The sequence below is a fragment of the Phyllostomus discolor genome, chromosome 3 (genome assembly GCF_004126475.2).
Source record: "Phyllostomus discolor isolate MPI-MPIP mPhyDis1 chromosome 3, mPhyDis1.pri.v3, whole genome shotgun sequence".
NCBI classification, from domain to species: domain Eukaryota; kingdom Metazoa; phylum Chordata; class Mammalia; order Chiroptera; family Phyllostomidae; genus Phyllostomus; species Phyllostomus discolor.
This window is the reverse complement of record NC_040905.2, coordinates 107,893,023-107,917,277: the sequence shown is the minus strand read 5'-3', so window position 1 is coordinate 107,917,277 and position 24,255 is coordinate 107,893,023. Positions and strand designations below refer to the sequence as shown.

General features: G+C 47.9%; 1 protein-coding gene across 2 annotated transcripts in view; it reads right to left on the bottom strand.

Annotated features, from left to right (window-relative positions):
* Window positions 1–18,433: 18,433 nt before the first annotated feature.
* The window catches only part of USP7 (ubiquitin specific peptidase 7), a 66,524-nt gene continuing 60,702 nt past the window's right edge, over window positions 18,434–24,255 (bottom strand). The window contains exons 24-31 of one of the 2 annotated variants that reach the window (XM_028505336.2): window positions 23,874–23,982; window positions 23,702–23,779; window positions 22,604–22,704; window positions 21,654–21,753; window positions 20,914–21,033; window positions 20,649–20,720; window positions 20,419–20,509; window positions 18,434–19,955 (exon numbers count right to left, since the gene is read on the bottom strand). In XM_028505336.2, the coding sequence (XP_028361137.1) occupies window positions 19,849–19,955; window positions 20,419–20,509; window positions 20,649–20,720; window positions 20,914–21,033; window positions 21,654–21,753; window positions 22,604–22,704; window positions 23,702–23,779; window positions 23,874–23,982 (778 nt within the window). In that variant the 3' untranslated portion in view covers window positions 18,434–19,848. The remainder of the gene's footprint in view (window positions 19,956–20,418; window positions 20,510–20,648; window positions 20,721–20,913; window positions 21,034–21,653; window positions 21,754–22,603; window positions 22,705–23,701; window positions 23,780–23,873; window positions 23,983–24,255) is intronic. The other variant, XM_036020938.1, reaches the window with a different exon arrangement.

Genomic DNA, 24,255 nt, shown 5'->3' with positions numbered 1-24,255 from the left:
GTGTGCTAGACTGGGAACGTAACCAGTGACTCTGGTTTACAGGCTGGCTCTCAATCCACTGAGCCACACCAGCCAGGGCTGAATACACACAATGTGTTTATACACTCACCTGTCAACAAATATTTAGGTTGTTTCTAAATTTTGTCTATTACAAATGTTCTCCTATGGGTCTGTTTTTCAACACATTTTGATTTCTCCCAGGTAAAAGTCTGGGAATGAAGTTGGTGGTCAAAAGTGAGTGTGTGTTTTCCTTCATAAAGCAATTTACCATTTTACATTCACACCAGCAGTGTATAAAGTCGTAGTTGCTCCATATGCTTATCAACACTTGCGATGGTCCATTTTTTAATCCAAACCAGTGGTACCTATGGGGTTTTGTTTTTGTATATTGGTTATTCCTATGTTTAAAAAAAATTTTTTTAATATATTTTATTGATTATGCTGTTGACACAGGGTGCAGCCAAGAGGGGGGCCCCAAATAGGGATTTGGAATGGGGTCCAGAACTCAAGGTGTCCAGGAAATATTAGAAAGACATATAATATGTCCTCAACCCTTCCCCCTCAGGTGTGAGTTGGGGGAAGGGACACATGGAACAGGAACATGCAGGGCTGTTTTGTGCAGCCACAGCTTTGCAGGTAATCCATAGCATGGTCATTTAACAAATCTATATAACCTTTAACTGGTTACAAAGATATGTTAAATAGCTGTGGCCCTGCTCTGAGCCAGTGGGTAGAAGGAACTTCCCCTCAAGAGGTAACTGGGTGGCAGGTCCCCTGAGTGACAGCATCTGCGTGAGAGCTTGGAGGTGATTGGCTCCACGACATGGGGCCACCCCTGCCCAGACTCACTATGGCAGTCCAGTAAAGTTGAAAAGATACAAGTACTGGAAAGTGTAGCCAATTGTGGGAGGAGTCGGAAATGGGGCTACACAGGAAGACTGGCACAGGGATTTAAACCCAGACCCGGCAGCCATGTGAGAGAGGATCACACGGCTGTGGCAGTGCAGAGAGTACATGCACCTGTGGCTGTGTAAGAGCGAGCCACACGGCTTTGGGGCACTCCCTTTGGCCGAGTGGCCTGGGAAGGAGAGACTTTGCCTGGAAGAAGGGTGAAAGAACTCTTGCCAGTAGGCCATGAGAAGGTACCCCATGGCTTTGAATTAATCGGACATCCTGCCTGGATGGTGACACAGCTGACAGTGTCAAGAGCCTGAAACATGGATGTTTGCTTCTTTTCTGGAGATACGGTACCCTGAATTAGGGCAGGGGGAGAAGGAAGCACTGTGGGTGTCTGTGAGTATCCAAAAGGACTTTGATATCTTAATGAAGACATTACGTCACTACTTTAAGTCTGTATAGTTTTAATAAACATTTCCTTTTCACAAATTTCTGGCATTCAGAGACATCTTTTCTAAGGCGGCAGACATAACGAACCTAGGGGGCTCCTTTCGGTAATTGTATATCGTCCTCACCCCGCTTGGCCCCTTTGTTTTGTTGTTTTGTAACAGTTTTTGGCAACTCCGCCAGGACAATAATTGCTACCTCCCTGGTCTGTTCTGTAACACTGTTACAGTTGTCCCATTTATTTTCCCCTTTATCCCCCTCTGCCCTGCACCACCCCCTCCTACCAGTATGCCCCCCCCCCATTCGTTCATGTCCATGGGCCGTACATATAAGTTCTTTGGCTTCTCCATTTCCTATGCTATTCTTAATCTCCCCCTGTCTATTTTGTACCTACACATTGTGCTTCTTATTCCCTGTACCTTTTCCCCCATTTACACCCTCCCCATCCCCACTGATAACTGTCCATGTGCTGTTAGAGTATACTGGGACTTGGGCCTAACCCACCGCCTAGACTGGAACAAAGAAGGTATATGTCACTGGCTAAATACCTGACCATGAGATTCCCCATATCAGAAGCAACTTAGGCATATCCATGGCATCCTGCAGGAAACAGGTTGAATCCTCACTGCCTTCTCCCCTCTCCATCAAGTTTTATATAGAATCAGCTCTCCTTGGTCTGATACCCAGGATACCTGAAGCAGATCAGCAGAGTGATTCACCCTCCCCTGGGGGTCTGCTATACACCTTAAAAGCCCTTCTACACTTTCTCTTGGGGCTTCCCTCCCTTAGGACCCAGCTCACCTGACCTCAGTGTCCCACTTCAAATAAAAGTCCTTAATTGGACTTCTCTGGCTCTAGGTCATTTCTTAGCCATCTCGGCTACCTAACAATCTCCATTACTGTGATTCTGTTCCTGTTCTAGTTGTTTGTTTAATTCGCTTTTGCTTTTTTTGTTTGTTTTGTTTTGTTTTTAGGTTCAGTTGTTGATAGTTGTGAGTTTGTTGTCATTTTACTGTTCATATTTTTTATCTTCATTTTCCTTAAATAAGTCCCTTTAACATTTCATATAATAAGGGCTTGGTGATAATGAACCCCTTTAACTTGGCCTTGTCTGGGAAGCACTGTATCTGCCCTTCCATTCTAAATGATAGCTTTCCTGGATAGAGTAATCTTGGATGCAGATCCTTACCTTTCATGACTTCAAATACTTTCCAGCCTCTTCTTGCCTGCAAGTTCTCTTTTGAGAAATCAGCTGAAGGTCTAATGGGAACTCCTTTGTGGGTAACTCTCTCCTTTCCTCTTGCTGCTTTTAAGATTCTCTCCTTATCTTTAATCTTGGGTAATGCAATTATGATGTGCCTTGGTGTGTGCTTCCTTGGGTCCAACTTCTTTGGGACTCTCTGAGCTTCCTGGACTTCACAGAAGTCTAGTTCCTCTGACAGATTGGGGAAGTTCTCCTTCATTATTTTTTCCAGTATGTTTTCAATTTCTTGCTCTTCCTTTTCTCCTTCTGGCACCCCTAGGATTCAGATGTTGGAACGTTTGAAGTTGTCCCAGAGGTTCCTAAGCCTCTCCTTATTGTTTTGAATTCTTGTTTCCTCATTCTGTTCTGGTTGAATGTTTATTTCTTCCTTCTGCTCCAAATTGTTGATTTGAGTCCCGGTTTCCTTCCCTTCACTGTTGGTTCCCTGTATATTTTTCTTTATGTCACTTTGCGTAGCCTTCACTTTTTCCTCTATTTTGTGACCATACAGAAGCATTTCTGTGAGCATCCTGATTACTGGTGTTTTGAACTCTGAATATAAGTTGCCTATTTCTTCATCACTTACTGCTCTTTTTGTAGCTTTGATCTGTTCTTTCATTTGGGCCATGTTTTTGTCTCCACACGCCTGTTACAAAGTAAGGGGTGGACCCTTAGGTATTCACTAGGGAGACGCAACCCATACAACTGAATTGTGGTGCTGTATGTGGGGAAGAGGTCAAAGAGGGAACAATGCCACTTGCTGGTCTCTCAGCCGGCTTTCAGTCACTTCTCCCACTGCCCACAAGCAAATTGGGCCCTTCTGGTGCTGATTCCCAGATGGGTGGGTTTGTGTATGTTCTGTGGGTCTCTCCAACAAACTCTCCTGCGAGGCAGGGAGTTTCTCACACTGCCACAACCCTACAGATTTTTAGAGCCAGAGGTTCTGAGGCCGTGTTTCCCCATGCTGGAACCCTGGGTTGTGTGGTCTGTCTCGCTACCCAGTTGCTTCTCCCACTGTATCCACACAGAAATGTGAGATTGCCCAGTCCTCCAGCCTCCACCTCACCATGTGTCCTCTCTACCCTGGCTGGCCATCTCCGCCCCTACCAGTCTGAATGAATATTTCTTCTTTAACTCTTTGGTTTCCATACAGTTTAATTTTCTGGCAGTTCTGGTTATTTTCATTTTTAAATTTGTTCTTGTCCTTCTTTCAGTTGTGTGAGGAGGCACAGTGTGTCTACCTCCACCTCCATCTTGGCCAGAAATCTCCTATGTTTCCCTTTGTGAAGTCTCTACTTAGGTCTTTTGCCCACTGTAATATTTCATTTCTAAAAGATTTTATTTATTTTATAGAGAACGGAAGGAAAGGAGGAAGAGAGGGATAGAAACATCAATGTGTGGTTACCTCTCATAAGCCCCCTACTGGGGGACCTGGCCTGAAACCCAGGCATGTGCCCTGGCTGGGAATCAAACTGGTGATCCTTTGGTTCGAAGGCCAGCACTCAATCAACTGAGCCACACCAGCCAGGGCTAATATTGCATTTTTTAAATAACTATTATTGAGTGGAAGGAGCTCTTTTATATCTGGATACCTGTGCTTTGTCGCACATATGGACTGCAGACGGTTTCTTCCAGCCATGGATTGCCTTTTGATTTGTCTTGGTGCCTTTTAAAGAGCTGGCACTCTTAGGTCTGATAAAGTCATTTTTCAAGTTTTCCTTTATGGCATGTACTTTGTGTCTCCTGTAAGAAGTCTTGATATATATTCACATTTGTTTGTTTTTGCCTAGTTTCCAAAGTCCAGCATTGCTTTTTTTTCTTTACTTCCTTTGTAATTAGAAATAATGATACAGTTTCAAAGTCAAAGCAATAAAGCAAAGCATGTTCAGAGAGAGCCTGCTTTCACCTATGTTTCCCTCAGTGTCAACCACTTTATTTCTTCATGGGAATTATATAACTCCATACAGAAAGTGGTGAAATATGTATTTGTTTCTCCTAACAATATATCAATATATCCTTCAGAGACTACATTATAGCAATATATAGATTTTCCCCTTTTATCTTTTCTCCCCTTCTTTTTCCTTCTTCCTCTCCTTACCTCCGTCTCTTTCTCCCTTCCTTACTCCCCTCCTTGCCTGTATTTTTGGAAGCTGAAGAGTAAAGTGGATGGACATTTGTGTTATGTCTAGTTTTTGCTACTGCATTGAATAGCCTTGTGCCTATGTCATTTGCTATTTTGCTAGACTAACTTGGGATGGAATTCTAGAAAGAGTAGTGCTGGGTCCACAGGTCCCACATCTGTAACTGTGCTAGATATCACCAAATCCCATTTCCCCCCAGACTCGCCGTAACTTCTGGTTGCTGCCAGACAGAAAGACAAGCAGGCTATCCTGGATGTTACCCTGAATTTTGCAGCATCCTGAGAAGCCATATAGTATACTGGCCAGGTGCATGCCCTTGTAGGCACAGATCCTGGCCATGACCCCCACTATGGCACTGAGCCAGCCTGCACCCAGAGGCCGCCCTCTGCCATCCGGGGCATCCATTCTGGGCTATTCAGGCCCCTCATCACTTCACAGGGACAGAGATGGCTTTATTTGCTGCACTGGTCTGAATCCACCACCTGGGTTATATCATTTGATCTCATAATAGCCCTCTAAGGGAGCTATTAGTACCCCCATCTTACAGGTGAGTAAGCCAGGTGATGGAGGGTTAGAGGAAGTGAGGATCTTGCCCAAACTCAAACAGCTACATAAGCAAGAGAGGCAGCCACACTTGCAATACACATACACCACACGAATGTGTATATACACCTGTAGTATGTGTGTTCATATGTGTGTATATACATGTGTTTACATACATCTGTACTTGCACTCTCCACACATATAGACACATGTGTATACATATATGATGTACATGTATACATTGTGTCCAGAAAGTATCCAGCCACATACAAAGAAGGACAGAGACATTTATTGAAGAAGATCCAAGATGCAGGAAATATTGTACATAGGACAATGACACCTCAGTCCCCTTCAAAGTAGGCATCTTGGAAGCTCTTACAACTCTCCCAGAGTCTCTTCCACTTTTCAAAGCACTCTGCAAAACCCTGTATTGGAAACATCACCTTCAGCTGCCCCATCATATTTTCCTGAATCTCATTGATGGTCTGAAATCTCTTCCCTTTCAAAGGTGATTTTAGTTTTCGACAAACCAGAAGTCACAGGGTGCCAAAACTGGGCTTTAGGAGGAGGGCTGAGTCACTTGGATGATTTGATGTTTCTCCAAAAAACTCTAGGAGTCGTGATGCATGAGCAGATGCATTGTCATGATGAAGCTGCCAATCACCAGTTGCCTTTAGCTATGGCTATTTTCGTCTTATTGCATCTCTCAACTGACAAAGAGCATTGAGGTAGTACTCCTTATTAATTGTTTGGCCTGGACAAGTGTACTCATGATGCAAAACACCTTCCCAATCAAGAAACACAGTTAACATGGGTTTGATCTTGCTGTGATTTTGCCGCATCTTATTTGCAGGTGGAGAACAAGGAGGCTTACATTGGGACGACTGGGTCTTCATTTCTAGATATGCCCCTAGACCTATATGATTCATCTCAGGTTATGAGCTTCTTGAGGAAATCTGGTTATTGGTAGTAGTTTGAATCCAGTCATTAGCAGCTGCAGCAAGAGGTTCCCTCTGCTCTGGTAGCAGAAGCCATGGAACAAATTTTGCAGCAACGTGTTTCATGCACAGACCCTGTGTCAAAATGTCGGACACAGTAGTTTTTAGAATCCCTACATCAGCTTCTAGTTCTCACACTGTCAGTCACCAGTCTTTATTGATTGCAGCCTGTACACATGCAATATTCTCAGGTGTTCTGCTTCTTGCAGGCCTTCTATCCAGGAGAATGTGAATCACGTTCAACAGATTCTCAACCATGTTTGAAGCATTTGTGCCATACTTTTATTTGTGCTGCTTTCATTGTATTGTCCCCAAAAGCCTTCTGAATCATCCCAATCGTTTCTGTGGAGAAATATTCAAGGGATAACACAAAATCTGATACAGATTCATTGCTCTGCGCACTTAGTCATTATGAATGCAACAGCCACACAGTACATATGCTCACTGAATGGCATCTAATGCCCCCACTGACTAGTACAGTGAAGTCATCATTGGCCATGCATGCACATTCCAGTCCACTGACTTGGCTGTCAGGTTACATTGATGTTGTGCATACATAGTTTTGTTAATGAAGGCTCAAGTTTTTCAGACAAACCTCATATATATATATACATGTGTGTATGTATAAATACCCACCTACAAAAAAGAGGACATGAACATCCTCACAGCTAGATTTTTGCGTGGAGCAGGACAAAATTCCTCGAAGCAGAGTCACTAGCCCTAATCAAATTCGTCCCTTTAAGGCTCCAGAGAGGTTCTGCCACCCCACCCTGTGAAGCTCGGTGCCAGCTTCCTCACTGCGCATAGCATGGGGCTGTGGACAGTGGTGAAGGGCCATCTTCAGAGGTTCCCTAGACTGGGCCCCTGGAAGGCCCCGCCCCCTCCTGCAGAGGATGGGGATGACACTGCCCCTGGCCATTGTGAGGACACACAATCACAATGGCTGCTCCACCTGAGCCAGGCCCAGCAAGAGGTGCTGGAGGAGGCCTGCACTCCTGTCTGCGGGCAGCCAGGCCACAATGAAGACTGCTGGAGACAAGCGCTCAGCTGCTCAGAACTTGGAACCTGATGATGCTTCGGTGCCATTGCTGGAACAAAGGACCCCCAGTGTGCCAAGATGGAATCCTCCCCAAGGTGAGGGAGCCCCTAGAGTTTCGGGGCTGGGAGAGGCCAGCGACAGGCTGAAGGAGGGGCCCCCGGGACGCAGGAGAGAAGACTGTGTGTCCCTTTGCTGAGCTGGGGGCTGATTCCAGTCCTCACCTCCCCCAAGTCCTGCTGTCCCCACAAACCTGGGACCATGTGACCCAAGGGGGACAAAGTGAGGTCTTCAACATCCCGTGCCCTCTCTTAAAGTGTCACAAGAAAACCGTGGAGCAAAGCTAATGACCACCCTAATGTCTGGTACGACCTGCCCTCCTCTGCCCCAGAGACACCTGGACTGATGGGTGGGATGGGGTGGGGTTCTGGCCACGCTGTTCTCAACTTAAGTCACCAAACCCCTTTGAATCTGTTTTCTCATCTGAAAATGGGCAAGAGGATGAATGATATGATTGTCATAGGTCTGGGCAGTTGCTAACTCGGCGAGAGATCACAACTTTCTAGCTGGCAGCCCTGGGCTAGGTACTTAACTTCTGAATTTGTTTTGTCATCTGTAAAATGGGTACAAAAACCAAGCCCTAGTGGGACTGCTGGGGGTACAGGGTGGGTAAGAAACCTTTTCTGTCCCAAAGAGTCTAGACCATGTGGCAAAAAGCAGGGGCAGGGGTTCCTGTTTCCTGGTTGCTCCTTCTCTGGGGAAAGGCATTGGGTGGGGAGAACCCAGGGGCCCCCTTGAGCCATGAAGCTCCTTTCCTGGGAGGGTCAGGTTCCCATGCAAAGTGCCCGAGTGGTTCCCAATGAAACACACGGGGTTCTCCAGCCATCGCCCACATTGTCGTTCAAATTATGGGGCTCTGATCCTCGCCTCTCTCAGATCACACTCTGGGGATCCAGGATCCCAGAATCCCTTGTCCAAACAGCCTTCCACCTGCAAGCAAGTTGATTAATTCTTCTAGGCCTCAGCTTTCTCTCCTGTAAAATGGGTTTCTCCCTCAGGCTGACCAAGTTATCACTCAGTGCCTGGCACATAGAGGTCCATCATAACTGAGAGTATGTTTCCTTTCTCTCCCCCAAAGAGCCATCACCGTCGCCGCCACCTCCTCCTTCACCTCCTCCTCCTCCTCCTTCACCACCACCTCCTCCTCCTCCTCCACCTCCTCCTCAACCTCCAGGAATTCAACTACCTCCTCCTCAACCTTCAGGAATTCAACCACCTCCTCGTCAACCTCCAGGAATTCAACCACATCGTCCAATGTACTTCCAAGGCCCCCGAGTTTTTCACACAAGTAAGTTATCCTGCCTGCCTTCCCTCCTTGCCCTGACCACTCACCAAGATGCTGCTCAAACAGCATCTCCTCTGGGAAGTCCTCCTTCCCTGCCCCACAGCCACCAGTAGCCATTTGCCCATGGCCATGAGCACTTCTCTCCAATGGGAAATCACTGGTGCAGGGGGCTGGTACACAGTAGATGCTCTGAAGTAAAATCCTCTTCTCTATTCTGCAAAGACCCTAACTCCAACCACAGGTGAGGGGGATGCAGGCCCCCAGGGTGGGGTCTGGGCTCTTGGAGTGTTAAACACACTGGCCAAGGAACTCAGGAACCCTCTGAGGGCTGAGAGCTGCTGGGCTGGGCTGTACATTTCCCTGGAGCAGAAAGAAGATGGCATCTTTGCTGTTGCAAAGGCCATTAGAGAGTGTGGGCCACCCCCTTCTAGCCATAGGTAGTTCCTTCCTGAGTTCTCTGCCAAACCGAGTAGTCTATACCCCACATACCTGGCTCTAGCTCTCCAATTCAGCACCCCCTCACCCTGAACCCCAGAAGAAGCCAAAGTCTGTTGTGGTCATAAGCCCTCCTCAGAACGCTGAACAGTCCACCCAGGCGAGGCCCTGAGCCCTCAGTCCAGAACACCAGAGCTCCCTGGAATTGGGTTTTCCTGACAATAAGTTCAGCCAGTAAATTCAAAGCCCATCCTTCCCTGCACACCCAAGATGGCAGACATGGCTGCAATGTTTAAAGGAGCTAAGCACATTTTCGTACAAATGCAAGAGGAAGAGACGAGAACAGTAGCACCAAGAAGGCTTTTGGGTTTTTGTTGGTGGTGGGGTATTCTGTTTGTTTTTTTGTGGGGATTTTTTGGCAATTAATATTTCTGTATTTGACAAAGCTTACCATGTACTTGAAGCATATTAAATAGGCCTAATCATTTCCAAAACTTCTCTTTTATAAAAGGGGGAGGACAAATACTTGAGGTATTCCAGGGTCCCATTGGAATAACCTGAAGTCACTTAATTTAAAAGTCTCTTAAAATTTGAATTTTGGAGGGCTGTCCAACAAACTTAACCAAAGTATCATAAGAAACTTTTTGTAAAAACAACACTTTTTATACTAGTAACTTTAAAAGACAGTAAATAAACTCAAAACTGGTTTTCATATCAAATAATTTGTCCAGACCACAGGATCCTGTGTAATTAAGGTGTCTACTTTCTTTAGGTCAATAAAATATTTCACCCTAATTACACCACTGAGAGGCAGAAAACACACCACATGTAATAGACAGATAAACACATATTACACACAGATCCCACACATAAAGACTAAATATGTAAAGCGCACAAGATTCTCTCTTTTCCTTGTCTTTTTGCTTCTTCCTTCTACATAATCCTTCAACTTACACAGACCCTCTGCAAATTTTCCTAGTCCCTTTTAGTTTGCCATTTTAATGCATTCAGGAATTAAAACAATTTATTTTTAATTCTATTTCCTTTGAAATATATTGCCATAATTTATATATTTTATTACCAAAGCCATATATTTTTTCAACTTAAACGTAGGTAATTAGCATTCTTTAGATTGACCAATTCATGAAGGCTTCATAAATCTTACCCCGTTTACTAGACTCTAGCCAAACAATTCTAATCAGTCTAAAGTACAATCTAAGCTGCTCCTTTCCAAAACAGAAACAAAGACAAAATCTAAAGCAAAGGAAAAATTTCAAGAAAGAACTAAGACTAGGTTTAGAATCTTATTTCCTTATTTTTTTTTTCCATTTAACCTCACCCTCTAACTGCCATTCTTTTGCTTCAGCTACTGCTTCCTTTTTCTCCATGCAGGTCCTCTGTAAAGCCCCAGGGGAGAGTTGGGGGCATCCCTCTAACACTGGTGCACCACCAAGGAAATGGAGTACCTGTACCATTTCCTTGTTTTCGTTTTTAATGCAACTGCTTTACCAAGGGTGTCAGAGCTTTTAAACTGCCGGGCTAGAAACCAGTTCTGGCTGAGTTAAACAAAAACCCCAAAGGGGATGTATGGGCAGGATGTCCTGGGGAACACACTCTAGTTTGAGTTCACACCCAGAGGTGCTCCCCAACCTCCTGGGTCCCTTGGCCACCAACGACAAGGTGTCGTGACAGGGCATACCCTGGGCCCTGACAGCTCGTGGTTGGTAGGGAAGGGGCTACAGGGGGACATGGGGGCCCATGTGGACAGCCTGAGCTGCTCAAGGGGGCCTAGGACCCCTGCAGAAGGGCACAGGCCATGCAGGGGCTACCCAGCTGTGGACACTGGGAAGCGGGAAGAGCGGGCGTGAGGTCTGAGCTTTCCCCTCCTGGCCCCCCAAGCTGTGCTCAGCGGTGAGCCTAGGATGGCGTCTGTCATGCCGATGCAGTACCCTTGTCCGTACTGTGGAAACTACATCCTCACAGTGACCACCCCGGTGCCAGGGGTCCTCACCTGGATGCTGTGTGCAGGCCTCTTTGTGTTTGGGTGAGTGGGGGCCCTGACCATCGGCTGGGGAGGGCCTCCAGGTGGGGAGGACGCCCGGCAGAGCAGGCCTGGCAGGACCAAGGATGGCGATGTGCAGCCTTGACTTGACCCTGGGGTGAGCCCAGCGCTCTCCGGCCTGGACCCCAGCCCACGGCCCACTGCTCCCGAGGCTGCAGGTGTTTCCTGGGTTGCTGTCTCCTCCCTTTCTGCATGGAGAGCTTCATGGATGTGAAGCACACATGCCCCGTGTGCCGGCACGTACTCTTCCGCTACCATCGCCTGTGAACCTCCGTGAAATAAACGTGTATTAAGAGACCTTTACCCACCTGTGTCTGTCCTGCTGGGGTTCCCCCACCACAAGCCCTGTCCGGGGGGTGTGAAGGGACTGACACAGTGGCCACCTGTCCTTCCCTTGCCCTCCTGTCCCCATACAAGGCCAGGTTGGCTCTCAGACCCGTGTCTGCACACAGTAGGTGCTCAGTTAGCCCCGGGTGAAAGAATTATGCCTAGCCCTTTCTTCTCAGGGCCCATGCTCTTCTGACCCCTTAAAAACCACAATCCATTGATCAGCTCAAGCTTCTACATCCCCTTGCCCGTGTCTCTCTGCAACTCCAGCCAGAGAGGCTCACTTCCCGTCATCTCTTGCTACATCCCCACCTGCCACTCACTCTGGGACCCACCACACTCAGGCCCACACCTGGCCCCCTGCCCTGCCCTGCCCGCTTGGCCCAGTGACTTCCTGTTGCTAAACCCAACATCTGCCAGACACTTTCCCCCTTGCCTACCTGCCTGGCCTCTCTGCAGCCCCTGACCCTCACTCTGCTGCCTACCTGTACAGCAGCAGTTCCCCAGCCACCAGCTGTGGGCCCCACCAGGACGCCCTGTCCTGCTGATGTCCCCCATGGTCCTGTCTTAGGTCTCTTCTCACGTCACTTGAGGCTTCCATCCTCACCTGCATCCCACAGTCCTCACCTTGGGTGTGTAGAGGTCTTGCAAGCCCAACAGATCTCAAGGTGACTCACACTTCCCACCTCATGTGGCCCCTTCATTCCAGACCCCTACAGTCCCTCAGCACCACCTTTCAGTCCTGTCCTTTTTGCTGCAGAGTAATTTCATTCCCTCCCTGACACCCCACACTGGTCTTCCTTGAAGGAGACAAGAGCCGCTGACAGGCCTCCCTGTCCCAAGTCTTGCCTGCTTCCCGATTGTCACCAACAATCAGGCACACAGTATACCCAATTAACATGGGCAAGAATTAGGGATTTCAGCTCTCACTATGCCAGACGCCTACCTAGAACTCACCAACCTCAGGACTGAGTCCAGACTTTTCACATGGGTCAATTGAAGTCACCATGAGCTGGCGGTGCCCATCCCCCACCCGTGCTGGGTCCATCCACCTGCATCCAGACCCCTCCCTTTGCCACCTCGAGTGCCTCCCCCCTTCCTCTCACCTAGTCCTTCTAGCCTGGCCCAGCAGTGTCATCACTCACTCCTGGGTTTCTGTGACTTCCCAGCGCCTGGTGCCCCCAGGGGACGAGTGGGTTAATGGGAGCTAAAAGTGGGGAGTAAATCTTCCAAATCTCCATCCCCATCCCCCACGAAGAGATTCAATCCTTAAAATTCCTTCACAGCTACACAAGGACTTGGCAGAAGCTTAGAAGTTTAAAAGGCCCCAAGTTGGCTTAGGGACAAGACCCCTTGTGGGTAAATGTAGTCTGCTTGGGTATGAGGTCAGGGCTGGGTATGGACTAAAGGATACCCAGGACTCAACTATGGCACTTTTTCTTTCACAAAATATTAAAAATATGATCTCATCCTTTTGTTTGTTTTTGTTTTTTGCCCTGGCTGGTATAGTTCAGTGGATTGAGCACTGGCAAACTGAAGGGTTGCCTGTTTGATTCCCAGTCAAGGCATATACCTGGGTAGTGGGCCAGGTCCCCAGTAGGGGGCGTGTGAGAGGCAACCACACATAGATGTTTCTCTCCCTCCTTTCCCCTCTAAAATTAATAAAAATATTCTCACCCATCTTTTCAATTAGAGAAGGGAGAAGGGAAGAGAATTAAGGGTCAGAAGAGTAACAGAAGGGGCTTTTGATGGTGACTTCATTTGAGTATGCCAAGTGGTTGGCTATAACGCTCACCGCTGCCCCCAGAGAGCAGTGCTCCCCATTCTGCATATACACACACCAGGGTCCAGAGGTGCCTTGTCCAGGTCCAGCAACCAGGCCAGCAGCAGCTGGAAACTCAGCCTATCTACCTGGGATGAATGCAGCGAGAAAAGCTACAGTGGCAGGAAGGTGTGGATGTATCTGTTGTGTGTTCAGCTGAAGTCCTGCAGGCACTGAAGCACCACAGTGGCCTTTTTTCAAGCCGTCTTCGGCGGACAGAGGTTCCTGGAAGTTGAGCCAGGTCGGGGGAGAGCTACTCTGCCCACACCTGCCGCACTATCAGAGCTGGCAAGTCCTGTGTTGCACAGTCAGGGAGATGATGACAGTTGTCCCCATGTCTGAATGTCAGCCGCACAGAGATGCCTGGGCAGCTGCCATTTGCCATCTCCTGCACCCCCAGGTGCGCCGAGAACCAACTTCCAAGTAGATACTATCTGTGGGACTACATCCCGCTTTCCACACCCAGAGACCCATTCTAACAAGCTTATAGGGTTACAGAAGGTTAAATGTTTGACAAGCTGGGCACCCAGTTCTACTGGTAATAAATCACGACAGAGTGTTGCCAAGTGAACCAGGGAGACACAAAGGCCTCAGGTCAACAAGACAGGTGGCCACCATCTTTTTTAAAGGTGAGACCATGCTGTCTCAGAGACAGCGAGGGTTACTACTGAAAGTAGCAAAAGCCAGGACGGGCCCAAAGGCCACCACTACCCAGAGGAAGAAGTCTTGATTTGGGACTCAGCCAACTGTTGTTTGTTAAGAAGTCCACCCCCCTGCAGAGGTGCCCAGGCTTTGTGGATGGCAGTCACAAGGAGGCTTGGCTCTGCTGGAGAGGCCAAGGCCAGCCTGTGGCTGGAACCAGACACATCCAAAGAGCTTTACTCAGGGCCAGTGTTCTGATCCCATGCTCACCAGGCAACTTGCTGGTTTTGACGTGGATCCCCAGACAGTCCAGAGACCCAAGCATGTAGTCCCATGACAGCTACTTCCACCAGCGTTCTGCCAGCTGGGATGTCGGTGGTGTCCGAAGTCCTCCATCACTGACCTGGCTCAACCACCACTGCACCTTCAACCAGGTCCACCCTTCTGTGAGCCAAGGACCAATTCCCAGGCCTTTCTCATTTAGACTGCTCAGTGTTAAGAAAATGTCATTTGTCAACTTGTAAAACTAAGGCAAGTTGCTGAAAATTTAGATTTTCACCTTCTTTAAAATCACCCTGAAGGTCCAGCTGCACAGAACCCCAGTTCGGCAACCATCAAACTGAACGTCTGTCCTTGTGCCCAGCCCCAGCAGTCTCCTTCGCAAGTCCCCATCATCCAAGGGCAGCCTTACTCATTGCCTTGGATAACTAGACCTAAATTGCCATTTCCCTTTTTGTTTTTTAGATTTTTATAGAGAGGGGAAGGGAAGAAGAGAGGAAGAGAAACAATGTGTGGTTGCCTCTCACACATCCCAAACTAGGGACCTGGCCTGCAATCCAGGAATGTGCCCAGACTAGGAATCGAACCGGCCACCTTTTTGGTTTGCAGCCACATGATCAATCCACTGCGCTATGCCAGCCTGGACTGTTTCTGTTTCTTAGTCTTTCAGTGTTCAAGGTCTGGTCCCAGGGAGGCCTCGATTCTCCTGTCCCAAGGCCTCACTGTAGAACCAGCCTAGGCACATGGGGTTGTGGCCTTTCTCCTTTCACACACCTTTTCCTATAGGCTGACCTGGCTTCTGCGTGCCCAAGGTTTCTGTATCAACTGGGAGATGCAAGGATGGTGTGTCCAGGAGAGCCCGGGGCTTAGAGAGAAACAGTGCCCTGCCTTGGGCTCCTGTAGCCCCCATCTGAAAAGGGAACAGTCCTCTTTCCACACAGTGAAGGCCAGCTGGGGCACCTAGAAAGTGGGTGGCATGGTAGTGGGGCATAAGGGTGATTGGGGCATAAGGGTGGTTGTTTCAGGGTCAGCTCTTGCACTTAACAAGCCCCAAAAGCCCAGTCAGATTGCCGAGACTCCAAATCCATGTCCTAGTCACTGTGAGCTGCCTCGATGCCTCACTGAGAACTGAGATGCGGCATGCCCCGTGGCGAGTTGTTTTGAGGACCACTGCCTTGTGGACGGACCCAAGACAGGACATGTCTCTACCTCCTTATCACAAGAACGCACAGGACGTCGTAGCACTGGTCTTCCAGGTCAGCACTGCCACCCCCACCCTCCTCTGCAATGCCAAGTCTGTATAAGGGAATCAGAAGGGCTGAGGGCACCCACTCCTGACAGGTAGAGAAGGGGACTGGCCAACAGCATTCACTGAGTTAGGCTTCACAGGGCTCAGGGTGGTTTTTCTCTCCCAACATTATTATACTGTGACATCTTCAAAAAATTATTTATTTTCAGAAAAAGAAGGGAGGAAGACAGGGAGAGAAACATCAATGTGTGGTTGCTAGGGCCTTTATTGGGGACCTAGCTCATAACCCAGGCATGTGCCCTAACAGGGAACTGAACCATCCACCTATTAGTTCACAGACTGGCACTCAATCCAGAGCCACACCAGCCTGGGCTTTATCGTAACATTTTTAAATGTACATCAAATTTGGTAGAATCTTGGGGGTCAACACCCCTATACCCACTCTGGATCCACCCACTGATGTTTCTTGCCTCATGTGTGGGTCAGTGCCCCCTTGGAGGTCTGAAAGACATGCGCCCTTCCCCTGGAACCTGCACAGGCACAACTTGGCTCTGCCCATTCTCTTAAAGGCCCCAGGACAGGAAGGGCAGGTAAGCACACGCTCCCACAACCCAAGTAGGTGGAAACATATAGGGAAGTGAGAAACTGGCCTTTATCTAATTTTGTTCCCATTTAGCACCTTAACATCCCTTAAGGCAGGGTGTCAAACTTATTTTCACCAGGGGCCACATAAGTCTTGCAGTTGCCTTCAAAGGCCTGAATGTAATTTATACTCAACAGTTAAGGAGTAGTTACATTCATACAGTCCTAAAATTACATTACATTCAGGCCTTTGAAGGCAACTGCGAGGCTGATGTGGTGAATGAGTTTGACACCCCTGCCTTAAGGTTTCATTAATAAAAAAGTCAGGAAAACCAGAGCCCTAGTGCACCATAGTTTTACATAACAAGCTACAGTGTGAAGAAAATCTGGTTAGTATGGCTTTATACACTATGGTTAATGGTAGCAACACATGGCAACTTCAAGTTCACACCCTCACCCTATCACTGGCGTTTCAGGTACTCGATAGCCACATGTGGCTTATGGCTACTGCACAGAGCAGTGCAAATGAAGTCACCTTGACAGATAATACTGGAGAGCATTAGGCCACAATAAAATTTTCAGCACTGGTCAGAAACACCAAAATTGCCACAACACAGACCTGGGACACACGGTTCTGATTTGACAGTTTTTGACTTTTCAGTGGGGGCGAGGCTGACCTCCACAGTCATTCTGATGCACCTCCTCACTGGTGGACCATCCTAATCAGATGGCACCAGCCAACCAGGAATCCCCCGAAGGTGCTCCCTTGCCCTCTAGTCCGGGGCTCAGCGAACTTTGTGACTTCAGCCTGTTTTTATAAATGAAGTGCTACCAAGCTCGGCCTCACCCACCCACTTAAGTTGGTCAGCAGCCTCATTCGGCTCCAGCGGCAAAGCTGTGGTCCCACCACGACAAGGCCCAAGAGCCAAAAGCGTGTCACACTCTCAAGTACACAAGCGGTTTCAAACGGAAGGCTTCAGGGAGCTGCTGGAAATCTCATTCCACACAGCACCCAAACCACAAACATCGCCTGAAAACAAAGTGGGGACAGGCGTGCGTAAGCAAAACCCCAGTTAAGGCCTTGTTCGGAAGAGACAGTTTCTGGACACGGCTTGCTCTCACTGCAGTCACAGGACTCTGCCCCAGGGGCCTGCCTCACCGGGGGCCTCTGCTGCCGCTGCCTGTCCCTCGAGCTTCACCATACGCCAAACCCCCACCTCGCAGAGTGGTACACGGAGACGCTGGTATTTTAAACATGTTACCATGGGGATGCTCCCTAACAATAGTGCAGACATGTGCCTCACTTCTTCTGGATGTGGCGGTCCCAGCACAGCTGACTTGAAGCTCTGGGAGCAAGGCCAGCAACTCGTTTCAAAAGTGGTCCCCCGCTGCACCAGCAGGGGCCTTGGGAAGGTGCTCTGGGAAAGGCTGTTAAACACATGACAATGGCCAAGCCCTGTTCCCTACCTAGTATGCTCTTTCAGTTTTAACAGGTGACCGTGTCTCCCAGCACACTGCTTCAGTGTACACCTGGGGTGGGCCCCTCTCCCTGCTGAACTATGGTTGCCATGGACCCATCATTCCAGGAGTCAGATCACCAACATGAGACATCGACATCCTAGAGGGAGAGGATGGAACATTCTCTGGAGTTCAGAGTGAGCTGTTAGAGAGGCTGTGTGTGTCCACCCGTCCCCCAAAATCCGTTTTCTGAACCCAGACCCCTAATACCCTAACTGGGAATGGATGGAAAAGAAAACACAGACATGTCATCCATGCTATAAAAAAAAATCTTATATAAAGTCATTCAGTAACTTAAGGGAGAATTCTGTCTCAGTTACCCAAGACGATAACCTACCTTCAGCCAAAACCTAAAACAAACAAACCTAAAAATCAGCACATTCCCTGAAAGACAGAGGGGCGGTGCCATCCATGCACTGGCCAAGGGCAGCTCTAAGGGTTTGGAAGCACACCCATCAGAGTGGGAGCTGGAGGGAGTCACTCTGGGGAACAGACCAGCCCAGAGACCACAAACAGTGCACGAGGCCACTGGGGTGAGCCATGTGGAAGGCCACAGCTACTCGAACGCCAGTGCCCCCTCACTGAGCCTTCCACCATTTCAATAATATTTCCAGTCGTCTTATTTGTACATGGTTCCCACCTGGAAACCTTTTATTTCTTAAGCTTAAATGAGACTAGTCAGAGGCAACCAAAAGAAGGAAAATGAAGAAGCCGGAATTGTACATCAGCAATACTGAAATTGGGAGGGAGGGTAGGGGGGTGGGCCGGGGGATATCTCAGTAAATTCTTGTTTTAAATGAAAAGGTTCCCAAAGCCTCTCTCTAGGGAAGGCAGAAATCTTCCTCAACTTCCACGTCACTCACTGAATTATAATTTTTATAGAAAATTTTATTCAACATACAACATTTTCCAGCAAAAAGGCAATATACAGGAAGAGTTGGTGTCCACTGCTGCTACAGAAACAAACAAAAATACTGGGGAAGGACGAAAACTCAGTGTGATTTGCCGATTCTATTTTACTGCACTCAAAACTAGACACGCAGCTGGCATTAGCTCCAAAAGAAAAGGTCGGGACTGAAATAAAACTACACACGATGAATATCAACATCAGTGAGAGTCACTTGTAGATTCACTCAACAAAAAGTCACCTCCTCCAAGTGGAAAATTGTACATGTCCATTCATTAAATATACAATTTCATTTTTCCTTTTTTTTTATTTTTAACTTTTTTACAAAGTCAACAGCTTACTAACCACTAGTGAGCATGCCCTCTTTGCTAAAAGGCTCTTTTTTTGTTCCATCTGTTCCATTTTAAGAAAAGCTCTATTTATAATTGTTTCACCTGCTTGTGTGAACTCTCGAGATCATGAAGTTTGCTGACAGGCAGCACAGTACACCTTAATCATATCTAACAGTGCTTTCCATTTAGTAAAACCCCCCCGAGTGCCTGTCAGACTGTATTCAGTGCATCCACGTTGCAAATGGGTTGCAGCACAGTAGTGGCAGATGGAAATGACACGGGTTTATTGTAACGGCCCAGGATGCTAGGGAGAGAACTGAGCAAGGGGCGACAGGACACGCAGTGAAGGAAAGAGCGCTATTTATTAGCTTGTGAGTTTCTCTGTTTTGCCTTTACAGACGCACAAAAGGGCACTGAAAGTGTAAGTGAAGGAAAGAACGTCGGAGGAGCCTAAACATAAGCCTGACTGGCTGCGGGCAGGGTGGTGACTGGGACCCCCAGGAGGCAGCCAGGCAGCTTATGCCAACTAGACAGAGACTAGAGACCTTCTGCCAGTGCCACGTGTCCCACTAACCCAGTGGTCCCCAACCCTTTTAGCAACAGGGACCTGATTTCCCATGGACGGGGAAGGGGTGGAGGGTGGACCAGGGAGGAGAACAGGATGTGGAGCACAGGCGAGCTTCCCTTGCCGCCTGGTTCCTGACAGGCCAAGGACTGTTGCCATTCCAGGCCCAGGGGGTTGGGACCCCTGCAATAACCTCTTCTCCGCATTATGCTGACAGTTACTTTGTATTGTGGTTACCATAAAATAACTCTCATTGGCATCCAAGCTTTATAAAAACACCTTCATTTTGCTCAAAAAGGGCAGTCAATAGATACAGAGAAGCCAAACTGAACAGCCTCAACAAAATAAAATTAACACCAGCAGCAAATCCTCTTGCTGAAGACTTCGGCCAGAGCGCACATGTACCAGAGTTCTTGCTGTTAAAAAGGGGGCACACACCCGCACGCAGTCCTTGCCTTGCACACACGGGGTGAGGAAGTCAGTTATGGATTTTAATGGCCTTTTCAAGGTAGGTGTAGCGACTTCTCTTTGGGGCTTTGTTGAAGTGGTCGAGCCCTAGCCACGGCCGAGGGTGAGACATGTTACCTGGTGGGGAGAGAGGGGCAATGAGACCACAGAGCCAAGTGCCCGGGACCCCCACGCCAGAAGCGGCCAACCACTTGAGCAGGGCCAATGCGCTGGTTTGAGGTCATGGTGAGGCGGGGGCTCTGAGCTGCACGCACACGTGAAGCCAAGGGCACCCACACCCTGACCGAACATCTTGGTGGCTTCCATGTGCAGCACTGTCAGAGCCTGCCAGTCTCACAGGGCCACTCACACCTCGGCCTTGGGTCTCACCTCCTTCAGACACTGAGCAATGCTCTAATCTGTAGGAGGATTCATGGGTTACTGCTCTTCCTCCTTTTACAGATAGATGAGGAAGCCCAGGCCTCCCATTGTGGAAAAGGAAGAGGTGGCACTAGACCCAGGGCTCTCCACCTCCAGCCTCTTACCACTTGCTGCTTAGATCCAACCCCACTCGGAAAGAAAACTGGGACAGGGCTCTTACCAGGCTGAGGTTCAAAGTCTTTCAAGTTCACTTCGTACTCATCTTCATTTATGTACTGGTGCCGGCCCATCATCACAATGGCAAATTTAAACTAAAAGACAAACATGAAAACTGCTCCATCAGTTCTGGATGTCAACAAAACTCACCTCTGGCAAAGTCTAGGCTGCCTTTCTAGTCCAGGTTCCAGAATGCTGCCCGCTGAATGACTCCCGTGTCCAGGAAGTGCATACCTTTTCAAACTCCTTCTCCTGGATGTCTAGCAGACTCTGAATGCGCTTCATGACTTCTCTGAAATGCTCGCCCTACAAACGGAGAGGACAGGAGTGCTCACACACCTGTGCTGCACTGTGGCAGATGCTCATGGCCCACAGGAATGCCATCAAAACCCACTTTCTGCCCACAAGGCTGGAAACCAGCTGTAGGAACACTAACCCAAAAAGGGTGCGAGCCTTCAAGTTTTGGAGGCATTTCAACGTGTTACCCACAAAACCTCACCTGGTGTATCCTCAGCAAAAACGGGATGCCAAACGTCCCAAACACTTCTTTGTGGAAATGTGCCACTGTGATCAGCATCTCATTTTCCTTATCAATGTCTACCTGGTCCAAAGGTATTTCCTGGGGACACATTTTAAACACAGGTCAGCAAAACACTCAATGCAGACAAAAGGCCATGTTTTACTTCCCACTGCTCCTCCAATGAGGAGGTTAGATCGTATTTTGGCCAAAATGCCATGTTTGGCTCCTGTTAAAATGGTAAGAGGTCGGTGCCACAATATAGCTAAGTTTTAAGACAGCAAGTAACGCATTCTTCCAGTTACTGTGGAAATTCCAGCCACTCCAGAACCCAACTGACACCCAGTTCCGGAACAGAGCTACCTGGTGGCCGACACTTACAATTACTTTCTAACTACATATACTGCCTGATTCTGTTTATAGGAGGTGCCTAGTGTAGTCAAATTCCTTGAAAGTAAAATGGTGGTTGCCAGGGGCTGCGGAGGAAAAATGTTGATGGGTGTGGAGTGTTTGGTGGAAAAGATGAAGATTGTGGCAGTGGATGGAGGTGACAAGTGCTCAGAGTGTGAATATACTTTATGCCACTGAGCCATATACTTAAAATGGTGAATTTCACATTATGTATATTTGATCTCAGTAAGACCATTGAACCAAGTGGGTGACAGCTGCCCTAACCACCAAGGGTGCAGAACTCTCCCTAGTGCCAAGAAAGGGACGGTTACCTCTATTCGAAATGTTCTACTCGTCGCAGGCGATAAACATTCTAGTAGTTCATCTTCTTGGTGCACACCAATAATTTTGTAGCTTACAATTTCTAGCAGCCTGTACAAAACAAGTTAGGGATGAAAGATGAATTCAAGTGAACAAAAAGACTGACAAAATAGTCTTCTTATTAAATCTACCACGAGATGCTTGTCTTCTTTCTTTTAAAAGATCTGAAATGTCGAAAGCAGGCATCTGGGGAGCAGACACAACACTGGTCAGGTGGCCCCCTCCCAGCATGTGACTCAGTGGAGTGAAGGGGACCCTCCGCCCTCCCATCCACACCTGCGAGACTCAGTTAAGCTGGGTCTCCTGGAACTGTGTGGATCTTCCCTCCAGGAGTCCCACACTAGGCAGGTCCTGTGTTATTTTTCTCACATACCCTTAGAGAATAAAGGTCCCTTTCTTTTAATGATATTAGAGAGAAAACATTCTGGGAGCCCATGGCCACAAGGGCTGTTTTGTCCTACAGCTGACTGGACAGTAACATGCTAAGAAAAGCATCCAGCTGTCTGAAATAAAAACTGTTCCTCATCTGCTCCTTCCTCCTACAGCCTGAACGTTGGCTACACGTCAGTAGTGCCCCAATTTCTCAAATACCATCATGGCAGCTTTTTCCAGTTCTAGTTATCACTCTACTCGAATCACATCCTTCCTCTGCTTGCCTTTTCACCTGAATTACACATTTTTACTATAGATAGTTAATATCAAGAGACTAGGAAGACAAGAGGAAAAATGGATTAACTGTGAAATATTTAAAACTGCTGCAAAAGACAGACCTTAGTCTGGGATGAATCAGGCAACACTGCACAAGGGTTCTGGCGGTGTTCCATTTCCATTAACACAGCTGCACAGCTGGGGCTGGTACCACTGCCCCTCCAGCCCACCTCAGGCTCCAGGAAATACTTGCCTAAGTTTCCCTGATGTCTTCTCCCCAAGCTCTACGGCCTTTTTACATTCTTCTAACAGGTCCCGGACACACCCGTGCTTGTCTGGATATAGTGTTATTTCCTAAGAAATGACAAGATGGAAAAAAGTGCTTTAAAGAAAACACAACGGATCTGCTACAGCAAACCAATTTTGCTCGAAGAGAGAAAAAACAGCAATACGAGTCCTCAACTGTCTCTAGCTCCCCAGCACTTCCTCATTTACATTCCCGCCAGGACTGCCCAATGCCTGACTTCACTCAGATGATCTGCCCAAACCTGGGACCCACAAAGTACTGAGGGGACGTGAAGACATGCCACTTTCTGCATACCTGAAACCTATACGATCATTTTATTAACCGATGTCACCCCAATACATTCAATAACAAATGAAACAAAAACAGAAAATTGCCACTTCACTTAAAGGCAAAAAGTGCCATTTCCAGAACAGCTTCTCAGGAAATGATCCCCATGAAAGATCATCTACAAGCCTTTCCAGTTCTCGGCACAGTGACAGGGCCAGTTAATGCCTGTGGTAAGTGGCTGAAATTATTTCTCAAAATGGGCAGAGCAGGAAAGGTGAAGGAGACTCGGGATCCAAGCAGAACAGACTTTCTAGAACCACCAGCTAACGTGCTAGCTGGGCATGTCGTGTCCTCTGTTGCCCAACAAGCATGAGGTGCTGCAGTGGCCTGTGCTGGTAACGTCCAAGGTGAGTGCCCAGCACAGCCAGTGTCCACGCCACTTGGAGGCCAGCTGCTGCACTCACTGGGGCCTGAAGTGCTTTGAGAAAATACTGCCCTGGGCAAAGTGGCAGTGCAATGACTTGAGACGTGCAGAAAGAGTTCCTGGAGGGTCCAGGCAGGTGACATTGTTATTCATCCCCCAGAGTTCAGAGGTGGTAGCAGGAGGGGACTGTATCTCACAGCCACCTCACCCGGGTTCCCAAACCATGCCCTCGGACCCTCTAACATGCTGTCATTCACTGTGCTTTCATTTGTCATTTTAGTTTTCAAGGTCTGGGCAGACACCATACACAAGCTCCAGTGAAATTAAAAATTCTTGCCATTAAAAAAACTTACCTCTTCCCTAAATTGGCTGTTTAACCATATACACTTAAAACTTCGCCTGTTTTCAAAGTCTGTGATTTTCATCTTAAGCTATTAAGAAAAGAGAGGCTTATTTTAGATATGCTTACACAAAAACCCAAGGCTTCTCTTTATTACCCACAGTTACATTAATTTGGACTCATACCTGCTGATAGTAAAGTTTCTTAGGTTGTCTAGGCTTGAAGAATTGTAGAAGATCTCTTAATGTACCTTCATAATTATGTCTAAGAGGATTACCTGGGCCATCCCTATAACTACACAAGAAAACAGCATATAAATAAGTGACTCGTTTATTTGCCTGAAACAAATATCTGTGAATGAGCAGAAAAGCAAACCCCTGGCCTTGCACCTAGACTTGCAATTTGGGCCTGGCACAGGGTTCCACTCTAATGCTCCTGTTTCCCGAGTCCTCAGTCCCTCTGGCCTGAATGCTCTTGCAATGGTCACACAGCACAGAGAAGTCTGGCTGGGACCATTGGGACCATTGTCCAGCTGGACACCATGGGGGGGATGTATTTATTGATGAC